At 47.3% G+C, this 16,478-nt stretch overlaps 1 protein-coding gene across 2 annotated transcripts in view; it reads right to left on the bottom strand.

Annotated features, from left to right (window-relative positions):
* LOC127580813 (plexin-A2-like) overlaps positions 1–16,478 on the bottom strand; it is a 470,755-nt gene that overhangs the window by 40,532 nt on the left and 413,745 nt on the right. For both annotated transcript variants that reach the window (XM_052034725.1, XM_052034724.1), the window contains exons 21-23: positions 15,211–15,353; positions 14,245–14,513; positions 290–356 (exon numbers count right to left, since the gene is read on the bottom strand). In XM_052034725.1, coding sequence (XP_051890685.1) covers positions 290–356; positions 14,245–14,513; positions 15,211–15,353 — 479 coding nt within the window. The remainder of the gene's footprint in view (positions 1–289; positions 357–14,244; positions 14,514–15,210; positions 15,354–16,478) is intronic.

The following is a 16,478-nucleotide window of genomic DNA, read 5'->3' as shown; positions in this document are numbered from 1 at the left end:
ACATTTCTGAACTAATACTTTCATCAGGAAGTAAACATGATTTTTTAAGCAAGGAATTAAGTCTGCAAAATTACTCTTTGAAAAATCTTGGCTTGAAATAGATTCGTTTTCACAGCTTAAACTGCAAGTGTCTCCAATACAATCCCAAGAGGAAATGCAATATTCCTTGTCTTTGATTTTCTGATTGTTTAGTGTGAAATATGATCTTACAATTATTGCTGAAATGCTGGTCTGACACAAATTTAACATTTAAACACAGTCAGATGTGTTGGAGATGATCTGTACCTACCTTCAGGAATTTATGCAGAAGGAACGCAAACCAGTTTGTCAACATTTTCTCAGCCACAGATTCAGTCCTGGGAAGAGAAAGATAAAGGTTTGACAAGGATGCTGGTCACCAGTTCTGCGTGACACTGACCAATCCTAATCACCCCACCCTTTGAGTGCAACATCCGAGAAGGTCTGTGTCCATCGCACTGGGTCCTTCCATCTTCTCCCAGTGCACTGAGAAGCACCTCATCTCTCATCAGCCAAACCGCTTGTTTAAATAAAGCACAATTTGTAACACTAGGGTCTTTTTTTTTGTAAATAAAACATTAACAAAAAGGAAAATCTCCATTTTTTGGAGACGCTTGTGTTTATTCCATGCTGCTAAAGGCAAGAAGTTTCAAAATTGCATCAATGTCTTGTAAGTGGTTTCTTTGATCACTTGGACAGAAATATCCACAGTACAGCTAAGTTACTGGAAGGGAACATTGGGCCTTGGAATGGAGGTGGAGTCTGTGATGGGGGGAGTGAGGTCGCATTGAAATCCACCTGATTTTTATGTGATCTCAGTGGAGTCTCTCACATTCCATCAACATCTGTGTGAAACATGGGAGGAAGCCGATGTTGTGCTGGATACGTCCAACACGGACAAGGAAAAATTGTCCGGTGCTGTACACCTCACAAAGAAACATTCTGCCCAAAGACCATTACACCGGACTTAAGGATATTCAATGCTTCCAAGTTAGAGTAAGGGAAATAAAACTGCAGGCAGAGAGATTATTTTTAAAATGTCATCTCCTCACTTCCATTTTCTGTAAATGCATCTCTCTTATCTGCTCCTGAAAATTGCTGACTTAAAGAGCCTAAAATATACTGCGCCCCTCACTCAAGTAATCACTCTTCAAAGTGTGATGAGATGGAGTCATAGAGACATATAGCATGGATACAGGCCCTTCGGCCCAACTGGTCCATGCCAACCAAGATTCCCACCTGAGCCAGACCCATTTGCCTGTGTTTGGCCCATATTCCTCTGAACCTTTCCTATCCATGTTAGATATTTACTTATCAGTCACATGTACATCGAAACACACAGTGAAATACGTCTTGTTGTGTTTCTGAGAATGTGCTGGGGGCAGCCCGCAAGTGTCACCACTCTTCTGGTGCCAACATAGCATGCCCACATCTAACCCGTACGTCTTTGGAAGGTGGGAGGAAACCGGAGCACCCGGAGGAAACCCACGCAGACACAGGGAGAACGTACAAACTCCTTACAGACAGCGGCGGAATTGAACCTGGGTCGCCGGCGCTGTAATAGCATTACGCTAACCGCTACACTACCACGCTAGCCTTCAAAATCCTGAGGCTGGTTACTTCAACAAGGGGGTTTAAGAAGCTTAAAGTTCTCTGAACTCATGCAGGCAATCTGAGCAGGGTTCTGGAATTATATCTGCAATGGGAAACTAAGTTATTTTCTCCTCCTTAGCAGACATACACAGAGCCAGCCACACTTGGCAATGGCCAACTGGAATGAACTACCAGTGATCCCAGATCGAACCTTGTACTGTATGAAATAGAAACATACAGTGCTGGCAATACTCATTAGATCAGGCAGCATCTGTGGAGGGAAATGGACAGTTGACGTTCAAGGATCTCCCCCACAGGTGCTGCCTGATCCGCTGAACTCCTCCAGTGTCTTGTCTATTGCTCCACATTCCAGCATCTGCCGTCTCTGGTGTCTCCAATGGAGACAAATGCAGCCTGTGCAACCTTTCCTCATCAGGCACCCACCCATTATTCTGCTAACCCTTCCAGCACATTTCCACCTCTCATTAAGTAAGGAGACTAACTTTGCTTCACTCATTAACGTAGCAGAACAAATAATTCCGCTGCTGTTCCCTCTCTGTGCCCACATCCCACTCATTAGATTCTAAACCTGGCTTTGGAAAAGTGGCTTTTGTTTGCTCTTACTGATCTATCAGAGGCAATCATGAAGCTTGAATCCACACAGGTCCACACACGTGGCGGCAGCAAACATGTTGTAGCGGCAAGTGACATAACTGTGAGGGGGAGATCACCAATGTAAACAAATCCACATTCCACTTTCTGCCACAAGTGACCATGACAATACTTGCCTGAACTAACTTTTCAAGCAATCAAGGGCACAGCACAGCTCCCACTCAAAGAAAACTTTGAACAGAACAACATGCATTAAAAGACGTTGCTTTTGGAGTCTTACTTCTTGGTACTGGTTTTAATTTTATTGTCATGGATCTCAGACAGCTCTGAGCCAGGTGAGAGGCCATCTTTGTTCGAAGATTGAAATCCAAGATCTGTACAAATTGTACTTTAATCCCATTTTCACTTATATTGCTCATTTAGGAAACTATTACGTGAATGACAAGCAGAGGCCATGGCTTCAACATCAGATGTGAGAAGGTATGGCAAGTGGTCGGGGCTGTAATCTAGCCCTTGACCTGAACACACACAAAATGTGTGCGGGAGCACAGGTAATGATGCACAGCGTTAAAGTGCCATCTCTGATTATTACCACCGGCTAGGAAACTTACAGACGGAAACTCCATTAAGATGTTAATCTATGAAAATATCATTCTGCTTTCATGCTTCTTTCTTTCTTAGAGATTCAAATATGCAAATAACCCATGCTCAGGAAAAGACAGAATACAAGTAATATTGGGCTGTCACTACATGACTTGACCTGTGACCAGGAAGGCTGGAGGTGCAGGTGTAGAAAATTACATTATAATGTTTTAAATGTAACTGGGAACTGTAAGAGCCACTTACAACCAGCCAACACAAACGCTGATTGAGAGATTCCTTTGCCTCCATATTGACTCTTCAAATATATTTTAAAGAATTATTTTATGGCTATTCCCCAATTAACAGGTTGCAAATCATTTTAAACAACCTGTCTCTGAGGAATATTAGCAGAAGACAAATCTAGTTAAAAATCATAATCTTGATCATACTCCTTTGAGGATGAATGGTTTATTTTAGTCTAACAGGCAAGATTAGCTTTGTCAATGTTTGACAAGGCAGTTAAAGGGAAATTTTTATGTGAATGCAGTGGAGATTGTGTCTCTTTAACTAATGATGTACCAACAGATACTGCTTTGTTTCTGAATAACATGGATAGATACAGAGAAGTATTGGTATTGGTTTATTATTGTCACTTGTACTGAGGTACAGTGAAAAACTTGTCTTGCAAACCGATCGTACAGGTCAATTCATTACACAGTGCAGTTACATTGAGTTAGTACAGAGTGCATTGATGTAGTACAGGTAAAAACAATAACAGTACAGAGTAAAGTGTCACAGCTACAGAGAAAGTGTAGTGCAATAAGGTGCAAGGTCACAACAAGGTAGATTGTGAGGTCAGAGTCCATCTCATCCTATAAGGGAACCGTTCAATAGTCTTATCACAGTGGGATAGAAGCTGTCCTCAAGTCTGGTGGTACATGCCCTCAGGCTCCTGTATCTTCTACCCAATGGAAGAGGAGAGAAGAGAGAATGACCCGGGTGGGTGGGGTCTTTGATTATGCTGGCTGCTTCACCAAGACAGCGAGAGATAAAGACAGAGTCCAAGGAGGGGAGGCTGGTATCTGTAATGCGCTGGGCTGTGTCCTCAACACTTTGCACTTTCTTGCGGTCCTGGGCAGAGCAACTGCCGTACCAAGCCGTGATACATCCAGATAGGGTGCTTTCTGTGGTGCATCTGTAAAAGTTGGTGAGAGTCAAAGGGGACAAACCAAATTTCTTTAGCCTCCTGAAGAAGTAGAGGCACTGGTGAGCTTTCTTGGCTGTGGCATCTACATGATTTGACCAGGTCAGGCTGTTGATGTTCACTCCCAGGAACTTGAAGCTCTCAACCCTCTCGACCTCAGCACCATTGATGTAGACAGGTGCATGTACACCACCCCCTTTCCTGAAGTCAATGACCAGCTCTTTTGTAGCCAGGTCTTAACATTGTAAATTTGCGAAAAATTTGGATCAGATTTAATTTTACAATAAATTCTTTCCTAAAGAATGAGAAATCAGCTTTCAGAGTAAATTGGCAGCCTCAGAAGACTGTGGTTTCCAGTCATAACCTCAAACTCGCGGTGCCTTTTCATAAGGTGCAGACAAAGCACTGCATTGTCAGAAACAGGATCCACGTTTCGAGATGTCAGTTTGAGTCCTTGCCTGTTCCAGCTGAGATAAACCATCGCATGGAATGGCAGAGAACTTTCTCACTGTTCTAACCAACATCATTCTGTAATAAAATGACCAGAATGGCTATTTTTCCCATTGAACTTGCAGGATGTTATTGCATCAAACTGGTTATTTGATTGTTATCAAATAATTTCCACCTGTCATTCTACTCTCAGTCATCAAGGTGATGGAAGATTGTCATCAACTGTGCTATCAAGCAACACTTTCCCACCAATAAGCCGATAACAGATGCTAAGTTTAGATTCTGCCAGGATGTCTCATCACAGCCTTTGTTCAAACTCGGCCAAAAGAGCAGAATTCCTGTTGAGAGGTGAGCAGGCCCACTGTCAACATCAGGGCAGCCATCAACGGACTGTGGTTTCCAGGACTGGGTCAGAAATAAATAACTGTTCCTTCATCGTCACTGGGTCTGAATCCTGGAGCTTCTCACCAACAGTGCCGTTGGAGCACCTTCAGCACACAGTGGGGCAGTGACTCACCACCACCTTCTGAGAGGTAGTGAGAGCTGCACACTGAACGTTGGCCTTGCCTGTGATGTCAGGTTCCTGGAAAAAAAATAAAAAAGCAAGGACTAACACAAGATGCCGGAGGAACTCAGCGGGTCAGGCAGCATCTATGGAGGGAAATGGACAGTTGACGTTTCGGGTCGAGACCCTTCATCAGGACTGACAGTTGAGTCCATCTCCCTCCACAGATGCTGCCTGACCCGCTGAGTTCCTCCAGCATCTTGTGTGTTGCTCCAGATGTCCAGCACCTGCAGTCTCTGGTGTCAACATAAAAAAGCAGGGACGCCACTTCACAGCAAGTGTTTGGCTGTTATGTATTTGCCCGTCGGTAGGAGACAATTTGGTTCCACAGGAGTACAACTCTTGCTCCTTGCCATGGTGACCTGTCAGAACTCGGAGGATTGAATCACCTCTGCAGAAGTTATTTTTACAAACGCAGAAAGGTCACTCAGTGACAATAGATACCGTGCCAAGCCGTTCCTCATTCCCTTTCCGACTGTCTTTGATTTCTTTCCTAGAGTGTCAGAATTATTTGTAAAATGCAACTCAGAGTTTCAGGACGGAAACGTGAACTCTTATCAGAGCAACTCTGGCACAGGACTGAGAGGGAAGGTTTCTCTTCAGTCTTCTGGGTCATCATCAGTTTCCCCCGATTCAGAACCAATTCTCAGACGATCAGCTGATAAATTTGCGCAGATCACATCAAGTTTCCAAACACCAAGCTCATACTGACCTCTGGCCAACCCAATGCAGTAGATTCAGGATTTATAACTTCCTTGTGTCAGATCTGGGTGTGAGAGAGTCAGAGCATGTCGACGAGTGTGTGCGAGGTTGTGCACACCTGTACTTTGTGTGAGTGAACAGGGCAAGCACAGTTGATGCAGGTGAGTGATGTTTCGGCCTCGAATTACCCGTTGGATACTTACAGCTTTCTGTTTGGGAGAGATTGCTTCATCTTCATTGGGAAAACTTTGGACAGAGCTAAGGCCAGCCCACAGTGAATGGAGTGCTGGTGAGGATGGAACAAGGACTATAAACCATGGAACGTGCAGGGAAAATCTACTCAAACATCAATCCTTTGAGTCCTATTACATCTCTGACCATTTCCAAATCCAGCACCACTCAAAAAAGATTTGTATGCGCCCCAGCTGTGTCTGAGCTTTTGTTGGCTATGTGGAGCTGTCTTTGTACCAAACTTACTCTGGCACCACTTAAACAAAAGAGACCAGATGAAAGGTCCCAGCCCAAAACGTTGACAGTCCATTTCCCTCCACAGATGCTGCCTGACCCGCTGAGCTCCCCCAGCAGTTTGGTTTTTGCACAGTATCAGCTGGGTCAGGAGGGCTCACATCATCATAGAATCTGGCAGCACAACCAGAGGCTATTTGGCCTATCATGTTCATGCCAGCCCTCCCAGAGCAACTCTCTCGTTCCACCTCCCCATCCCTTCCTCTGTGGCCTTGAAAGGTTTTCCTACCTCACTGAAGGTCACAACGGAACCTGCCTTCACCACATCTGAGCCAATGTGTCCCTGCTTCCAACCAGCCACGTGGGAAAACCTTTCCACATGTTACTATTAATGTTCTTTCTTCTTTATTTTGTCCCTGTGACCTCTGGTACTTGACCCCTCCACCAACAGGAACAGTGTCCCACTGTCTGCTCTGTCCTGACCCCTCAGCATTTTATCAGATCTCTCCTCAGCCATCCTGTCTCCCAAGGAAACAGTCATAGTCTCTCCAGTCCATCCTTGGAGCTGAAGCGCCTCATCGCAGGAACCATTCTCTTTGAACAAGCTTCCTGATTAGCTCCAATTCCCTTCTGGCTCTGCAGACGTTTCCCTGCTATTTCAAATTCCCTTCTACATGTTATTGAAGGCAGATCCGGACTTCAGTGCATGAGATTTGATTAAGAATGAAATATCCAACCACTGAAATACTGGGTTGCTAAAATAATAAAGAAAAGCTTAGTAAAAGAATTGAGCAAACAAATGAGTGGTTTAAAGTTGAACCTAAAGTAACTCATGCAAGACTTGCCACTATGATCGATATTTACTGTGAATATAAGGGCATTTTAATTCATTGCATGGAGGTTTAGGGTAAGTTGAAATATCAAGGCTATTTCCCTCCACAGTGGATGTTATGTTGACATTACTCTACCTGCAGCCAAGTTTCCTTCTGTTTTTATTTAACCAGAGTCAAAACTTATTAGTAGCATTACACCGCCCATTGTTATTTTTGTCTAACCTTCAATTTTGGCATTTGAGAGAAAATCAAATGTCTCCCTCAGGCTGCTGTCAAATCTCTTCCAGATGCCGACCATGTATTGAAAGGCCAAGCTGTCAGTGCCTCCCTCAGACAAGTTTCCTCAGTCACTGGCGATTCAGCTTTAGACGCTCCCATTTAAACTTTGCATTCCATTTCCTCTTTAACGTGCTTCAACCTGTAACTGACGTTTGCTTCTGCACGTTGTTCAGCCCAAACTCCAACCACTCAGAAACTTTAAAAGAAAACTTGCACCTTAGTTCGAAGTAATTGAGAATTGAATACAGATTAGTTCCAGTGAGTTGCCTTTGCCTGGAATTGTGGTGAAGGTGACAGTTCTAGTAATGTTATGGGAGGAAGTTATACACGTCACTGTGTGCTTTTGCTGGAATCTTTGCCACCAACGGATGCAATCTTGCTCAAAGGATGGAATGCTGACAAGGTCTACCACTGTTGGTCAGTTGACACTTTGGGTTGAGACCCTTCTGTAGGGTCTCAACCCAAAACATCAACTTCCCATTTTCCTCTATAGGTACTGCTCGACCCACTGAGTTCCTCCAACAGTTCGTTTATTCCTCCAGATTCCAGCATCTCTCATGTTGTTGGTGCTCGGCCGCTGTACCCATGGTAAGAACTCTTTATTAGATCGCAGCAGTGACCAACAGCACCAGAACATGTCGTGCTGAGCAAGGTATTCCAAATCAGTGCAGCTTCCTTTGAAATGGTCAACTACGCCAAATGTCTCTCAAATTGAACAACCTTATCACGTGCAGGAAAATGAGTGTTTATTAGCTCATGGCTACAAGAAGAAGGGTGGGTGGGGGGGGGGGGGAAGGATATGAAATAATAAGTTGGGACACTTCTCTCATTGCCCCCACCCACTTATCCACCTCATCCCCACCCAAACACTTAGCTCAGTAGGTGTGTACACACACACACACACACACACATGCACACACACGCGCACACACACAGTGTTGCCTTGGAAATCACCTTCAGCTGGGAACAGCTAATAGCTATTGGTTCCAGTTTTAATCGCAGTGATGCAGAGTGGAGGTCAACAGTGTCAGGAAGGTAATACGAAAGGTTGCGGGGAGAGGAGGCTTGATGGTGGGGACTTGGACTTCCTCCGTGGCCTTGTGCTGCGTGCTGCGTGCTGTGTGCTGTGTGCTGCGTGCCGCGTGCTGTGTGCCGCGTGCCTTGTGCTGCGTGCTGCTGGTCTACCTGGAGCGGGCAAGACTCAGTTAAAACTGCATTCCTGTTCCAACACATTGCTCCTCAGAGACAGCCACCTCCTCCCTAACAGACACGTCAGATGGAGAGGAGAAGGAACATACCATAAACATGCTGAACCCCTCTCAGTAATGTGCTTTTCTGGGTAAGATTCTTTTTAAAATAATTGAACAAAACCAAAAGGAAACCATGAATTTCCCATTATTTTGAGGTGAACGATTCAACCATATTACCCAATAAATCTACTTCCAAGGTATTAGGCGACACTTCTGAATGACATCCAACAGTATAGTTGAGTTGTATTGGGCCGTGTACAATCCATGAATCATGACAGTGTTCACAAACCCAAGACTGACACCACTCCCAGAGCGTTGATCATCTGCGGTAAACGTTCTATATTTGCCCAGTTGAAAACAACACAATGGTTCTCCTGATTTTGGACTCACCACAACAAAAGGGAGAAGCTTCAATCACGAACATCTTTCTGAAGATTAAACTCCAGTACCACAATTTCCATGATCCGTGAGTTGAACATATTTCACACAAGCACAGATAAACCCATCGTGCATCCAACTTTAAAGAAAAACATTCATGAATGGTTTAGCCCTGAAATATCCCCATGTTTGAGCTGAAACCCCAGAGTGAACATTCAGCAAAATACAAGAGCAGTTTTGCATCTGTCTCCAATCAGAGCCTGGCAGTACCACGTCTGCACATAGCAGAGGTTGCTCTGAAGTTAGATGGTGGGGCAGGGTCACAATGCATCATGTCCTTACCAAACGGTGGAGACAAGTGACACAAGGTCAACTGAACCTCAGCAACCTGTGCAGACCAATGGAGTCCAACGCACAGAGTCTCCCGGGTGTTCACAGTTCACTGTGGTTTTCAGCTCATATGTGGAGATATTTCAGGGCTAAACCATTTAGGAATGTTTTTCTTTAAAGTTGGATGCACGATGTGTTTATCTGTGTGGGGTGTGGGGGGTTTGGGGTGGAGGTGGGGGTCTGGGTGTAGGGTAGGGGGTGGGATGTGCGTGTAGGGTGGGAGGGTGGGGTGTGGATATAGGGTGAGGGGGTTGGGGTGTTTGTGGGGTGTGGGGTGGGGGTAGAGTGTGGGGTGGGGGTGTGGGGTGAGGAGGGTGGAGGTGGGGTGTGGGTGTAAGGTGGAGGTGTGGGGTGTGGATGTAGGGTGGGGTGTGGGGTTGGTGTGGAGTGTGGGTGTAGGGTGGGCGTGTGAGTGTGGGTGTGAGGTGGGGAGGGTGGGGTGTGGGGTGTAGTAGGGTGGGATGGGGTAGAGGTGGGGTGTGGGGTGTGGATGTAGAGTGGGGTGAGGAGGGTGGAGGTGGGGTGGGGTATCGGTGTGGGGTGGGGAGGGTGGATGATGTGAGTGGGGGGTGTGGGGTGGGGTGTGGAGGGTGGAGGTGGGGTGGGGAGAGTGGGGTGTGGGTGAGGGATGGAGGTGTGGGGTGGGGAGGGTGGGGTGTGGATGTAGGGTGGGTTGGGGAGGGAGGTGGGGGTGGGGTGTGGGGTGTCGGTGTGGGGGGGGAGGGTGGGGTGAGGAGGGTGTAGGATGTCGGTGGGGTGGGGTGGAGGTGGGGGTGGTGTGGGGTGTCGGTGTGGGGTGGGGAGGGTGGAGGTGGGGTGGGGAGGGGGGGTGGGGTGTGGAGGGTGTACGGTAATGTTTGTTATTCTAATTATTTCACTTATTACTCAAACTGCAACTGTAAGAAGATCAGAAACAGGAACACGAGACCATTCGGCCCATCGCGCCTGCTCCACCATTCACCGAGACCACGGCTGATCTTTCACCTCAGTGCCACTCCCCTGCACTAACTACCTACCCCAGGATTCCCTAAACATATAAAAGTCCACTGACAGTTTTCTGAGACAACTTCTGTGACTGAGACTAGCTCGGGTGGGCATCTTGGTTGGCATGGCCAGGTTGGGCCAAAGGGCCTGTTTCCATGTTGGATTACTCTATGATTGATCCTCCAGAGCCTTCTGACGGCTCCCACCCTCTGGATGAGAACGTTTCTTCATCTCAGTGTTGAATGGCCAAGCCTTGATGTTGAGACTGGCTCTGATGTGAGACATTGTCCTGGCATCTGCTGCCTCAAGTCCTGTAAGGACTTTGTACGTTTCAATGAAAACATCCTCATTCTTCCAAACTCAAGAGAGCAGAGACCAAAAATCAAAAAAACTACAGGTGCTGACAATCTCAAATAAAATGCAGGAAAGGCTCAGCAGGTCAGGCAGCATCTGTGGAGGGAGAGATAAAGCTAACATTCCTGGTCATAGATCCTCCAGCAGGGGAGTGTTGGGTGGGACAAGGGGAAGATCTCTGACCGGGTGAGGTCAGGGCTGCTGAGATGATTCCGCTGCTTACAGTCCGGTTGGCAGGTGGATGAGGGGAGTGGGAGAGAGAAAGCTGGCAGAGGAACACACTGAAGCAGCTCAGAGCCTAAAGCCATGAAGAGAGCGCAGTGAATACCCAGAAGGTCAGGCAGTGCCCGTGGGGAGAGAAACGAGCTGATGTCACAGATGGGCAACCGCCTGTCACTCTGCAGGGCCCACACACAGCTTTGAGGAATACCAGGCAATGGGGGCTGGTGACTGAGTGTGAATGTGGTATCTTATTGAATGGTGGAATGGGCTTGAAGGACATCTGCTCCCATCCTGTATGCTTCTATGATTTGCTTCTATTTAATACAAGTCTGGTCCATGGTGCTGTTTCCTGAACTCATCTGGAACTTGAAAATTCCATCAGCTTTGCTGCCAATTCCCAGCCTGCTTCCTTCACATTGTCCGTCTCTGACTCCCCCCATCCCTTTCTGGATCTCTCTGTCCCCATCTCTGGGGAGGGGACAGTCAGCAACATCCACATGAGCCCACAGACTCCCACAGCCACCTTGATCATAATTCCTCCCACCCAGCCTCCTCTCCTTCCTCCCAGTTCCTCTGCCTCCGTCAATGAGACATTTCACACAGGTGCCTCCGAAATGTCTTTCTTCTTCCTGAACCCTGGCTTCCCCTCTGCCATAATACACAGAGCCCTCGATCACATGGCATCTCTATCCTGCACCTCTGCTCTCACCCCCTCCCCCGGACAAGTTCCCCTTGTCCTCACCTTCCACCCCACGACCTCCACACTCAACAGATCATTCTTTGCAATTTCCACCAGCTCCAACAAGATTCCACTGCCAGATACACACTCCCCTCCCCTTTCAGCGCTTCCAAGGGATCTGTCCCTTCATAGCTCCCTGGTCCACACTTCCATCCCCAACAACCACTCCTCATCTGATGGCAACTGCAGGAGATACAACAAGACCTTCCTACTATCCAGTGATTCACTTGCACTTCCCATCCAGTGTGCTGCATTTGGTGATCACAGCGTGCTCTCCTCTCCGCTGGAGAAACCAAACTCAGACGGGATGAGCACTTTGCAGAGCACCCACGCTCAGTTTGCAGTGACCTTCAGCCTTCGGTTGCCTGACACTCCCGGTCCCATTCCCAGTCTGACCTGTCAGTTTGTGACATCCTGCACTGTTGTAATGAGGCCCAACAGAAGCTTGAGGAACAGCACCGTATCTTCCACCTGGGTACGGTGCAGCCTGCAGGACTCAATACTGAATTCCCCAGCATAGGTAACCCGCTTTTTCTTCCTGTCTGTACCAGACTGGCCATTTCTGCCATCGGCATTTGGCTCAGGTTTTCTTGCCCTATTTGTATGGGCCTGACCTGCTGGGCAGGTCCCACAGCCCTGCCTTCAGCAACGCACTACACAGACTAAGATACGTAGTCTGATTGTTTAGTCTCACCCCAAGAGAGACATTGCCTTTGCTATCCTCCCCTACCTGCTGTGCTACTGAAAACTGACGTCTTCTCTCTTTCCCAGTTCTGACGGCGGGTTCCGAATCTGAAACGTTAACTGTTCCTCCCTGCACGAATGCTGCCTGACCTGCTGAATATTTCCAGCAGTTTCTGTGTTTATTTCAGATTTCCAGCATCTGCAGCTTTTTGGTCACTGCTGTGAGGAAGCTTTCTGTGCACATTCTGCAGCCCCCACATTACAGCAGTGATGATACTCCAGGATGTCTCCCCAAACACTGGACCTGTCCTTTATCACCCTTCGTTGACAGACTTTGATGCAACAGACACTTCATCCTTTTGTGATGAGTTGTACCGTAATGAGGTCGTTGCTTATTTTTCTTGGTTTAACACGTTATGCAAATTGTATGACACAGTGACAGATCGATCTCTTGTCAGATCACGGAAAGCAGCTCTTGAACTGAATGTCAGATTCTGTTGTCAGGGAATCAACCTGTTCCCTTCCCAAATGGAGAATTCTGACCGTGTGTCAATATTTTGGTATTTATTAAGGTATTATATATGAAAAATAAATCAAAACAAATCTAATTTTCCTTTAGTTGAATTGCTTCTCTATTTTTATCTGTTTCACTTCCTTAAAATCGATTCCTGATCTGTTGAAGCTACAATTACACAGAGCAAAGCCAACACAGGGTTCTCCCTCTAACAGATGCCTTGTTGCCTGGTAACAAATCCAAGGATTGACGCATTTCACTGGAGCAGATAGGATTGGAATTCCAAGCAGCACTTCCTCGATGGAAAGCAAACACGTGCTAACTTTTAACTTCAAAAAAGAAGTAAATATGGATTATCCGAGGGCGCTCTGGTGCTGTGAAGCTGCTGCACTATTTACATTTCCTTTGAACTTTCTATTTTTCCCAGCTAGTCAGAGAACAAGCTACTCTTATACTTCTGTTTAAAGATTAGCAGAATATTGCATCTCGTCAGATATTTGTGATGTGTCAACGTGCTTCTTACCTCTGACCCAAGATACTGGATATCCAATTAAGGACTCCTTCAGAGTGTGCTATGCATACAGTGTCATTCAGCTTTTAAGTCAAAGAACATGGAACAGTACAGTACAGCACAGCAACAGGCCCTTCAGCCCACAGTGTCTGTACTGACCATGACGCCAAACGCATCCACATGCCTCTAAAATGTCCTATTGCATCTGTTTCTAGGCGCCCACCACTCCCTGTGTGAAAAAAAAACTTGCCCTACACATCCCCTTTAAAGTTCCCCTCTCATCTTAAACCTCTGCCCTCTGGTGTTTGACATCTCCACCCTGGGAAAATGACTCTGACTGCCCACCCCATCTATGTCCCTCATAATTTTATAAACTTCTATCAGGTCTCCCCTCAGCCTCCGACGTTCCGGAGAAAACAACCCAAGTCTCTACAACCTCTCCTTCTAGCTAATACTCTTAAATCCAGGCAGCATCCTGGTGAACCTCTTCTGCACCCTCCAAAGCCTCCACATCAAAGAGAATGGCACACAATACTTCAAATGTGGCCTAACTAAAGGTTCATACAGCTACAACATGACTTTGCAATTTACATACTCAATGCCCCAGCCAATGAAGACAAGCACGCTGTGTGCCTTCTTTACCACTCTATCCAACTGCCACTTTCAGGGAGCTATGGACTTGCACCCCAGGATCCCCTGTACATTTCACCTCCCAAAGTGGAACATCTCACACTTGTCCGGATTAAACTCCATCTGCCATTTCTCTGCCCAACTTTCCAGCTGCCCTATATCCTACTGCATCCTCTGACAACCTTCCTCACTCTCCACAACTCAGCCAACTTTCATGTTGTCTGCAAACTTTCAAAGTGAAATAAGTCCCTGATTTACAAACTAGCCCAAGGACAGTCCTCTTACCTGCGAAGCAACAGTTTGGGGTGGTTCTTGCTCTCGAGGTTTTTCTCGATGAGGTCGGACAGCAGATGTTTCAGCACGTCCGTGGCATACTCTAGCTTGCCTTGCAGTGCAGTCATGATCAGGGAGGCCACGTTCCCACGGTCCCTCATTGAGAAGCTCCTCTGTAACTCCAATGTCCGAATGAACGTCAACAGGAAGGTCTTGTTGTTGATGAGTTGTCCGAAGAGCTTGAGAGCTTTCTCCACGTTCTGCTGCCCATTTCCTGGGACCTGGGCCCACAGTAATGATTGGTCAATGAGTTCACATTGTTAATGAGAATTCCAGCCATTCCTGTGTTGTGTGTACTGCAGGCATCTCACTCAAACCTACACAGTCACTCTCTGATTGTGGGTCAGTGTTTGGGGCAACCGGTGTGGTATCTGGGGATGGATGAGATGGACACTTTGTGGGAAGGCTTCATCACCAGGAGGACATTGACTGGGGTGGAATTGACACCCCTGATACACCTGAGAGGTGCCAGCATGGGGCAGGGAAGGAATCCTGTTGGGAGTAACCTACTCCCTCAGCTCCACGGCACTGCCCACCTCCTTATACCCCACCCAGGTCGGTCGGTGTCAACATGTGAAAGAACCTCCAGCCTGATTCAATCGAGCCGCTCAGGGAACAGCCCCAAGGAACGAGAACCCCGGGGAATGTGAGGCCCTGGGGGACGTGTGGCCACTCGGGAGACCGAGGTCCCCAGGGAACGTGTGGCCACTCGGGAGAGCGAGGGCCACGGGGGACAAGGGTTCCAGGGAACGAGGACCCCAGGGAACACGTGGCCCTGGGGGGAGGGCGATACCGGGGGACATGGTTTCCAGGCACCGTGTGCCTCGAGTGGATCAGCAGAGCACACGGGAACATTGAACTCCACTTTTACCTGCTGGGCTGGGCAACATTATTAACATATCTGAGGAATGACCCTACCTCCAGCTCCCGGAGAACGGGATGGTCCTCAATCCCTGGGAACAAAACCCTCATGGCATACGTCCTGTAGTCGAGGTACGGAATCCCAGCGCGGTCCATGTCACTGGTCAGCTCATTAATGTCCGTCTGAAGTTCTGCAAATGCTGTCAAACAAAACAGACAGGTCACACGATTTGCATTTTAGTTCAATTTTCTTCTCAGATAAGACAAGATACCTTTATTAGTCACATGTACATCGAAACACACAGTGAAATGCATCTTTTGCGTAGAGTGTTCTGGGGGCAGCCCGCAAGTGTCACCACGCTTCCAGCGCCAACATAGCACGCCCACAACTTCCTAACCCGTACGTCTTTGGAATGTGGGAGGAAACCCAGGCACCTGGAGGAAACCCACGCAGACACGGGGAGAACGTACAAACTCCTTACAGACAGCAGCGGTAATTGAACCCCGGTCGCTGGTGCCGTAATATTGTTACGCTAACTGCCACAATATCCAGAGCTGCCGATGGCCATGGACAACACTGGAAATTCTCTACTGTAGAAAAGCTTCATTAAGACAGGTTACACACTGTGCACAGGTAGAACATTCAATGTCTGTGCTTTCCTCTACGCGCTGCAGCTATTGGAACTTTAACGTCAGTAACCGGCTCACATCGCAGGATGCCATTACTTCTCCCCAGCTGCTGGTGTGAGCCGAATAGAACAAACTCTGATGAGGCTAATCAATCCAAATTTAGGTTTGCTATCCTTGGACTGGGAGTAAATTGGAGCACCTCAGAGACACAAACAGATTTAACAAAGGTATATGAATAAGATGGCTGGTAATATTCCAAGCCTTGTACATATGCAGGGTCAATGCTGCAATCAATACACTTCCAATTTACAGCAGCTCCTCTGCTGGGCTGAAGCCAGCTGGCAGTCAACAGATTCATGGATACACAGAGGTATGCAGCACGCAAATAGGCCATTCGGGCAGCTGGCCAACAGGCTGACTGTTGTGTCGATCTACACCAGTCCCATTTGCCTGCGTTTGGCCCATATCCCTTGAAACCTTTCCTGCCCATGGACCTGTCCAACTGCCTTCTAAATGCTGTAATTGTACCCGCCTCTGCCACTTCCTCTGGCAGCTCGTTCCATGTACTCACTACCCTCAGTGTGAAACACTTGCCCCTCGGGTCCCTTTAAATCTTTCCCCTTTCACCTTAAACATACGACCTCTAGTCTCAGACCCCATGACACTGGGGAAAAGACAATTCACCTTATCCACAC

The sequence above is a fragment of the Pristis pectinata genome, chromosome 20 (assembly GCF_009764475.1).
Source record: "Pristis pectinata isolate sPriPec2 chromosome 20, sPriPec2.1.pri, whole genome shotgun sequence".
NCBI classification, from domain to species: domain Eukaryota; kingdom Metazoa; phylum Chordata; class Chondrichthyes; order Rhinopristiformes; family Pristidae; genus Pristis; species Pristis pectinata.
Note: the sequence above shows the minus strand (reverse complement) of the source record. Positions and strands in the feature narration are given on the sequence as shown.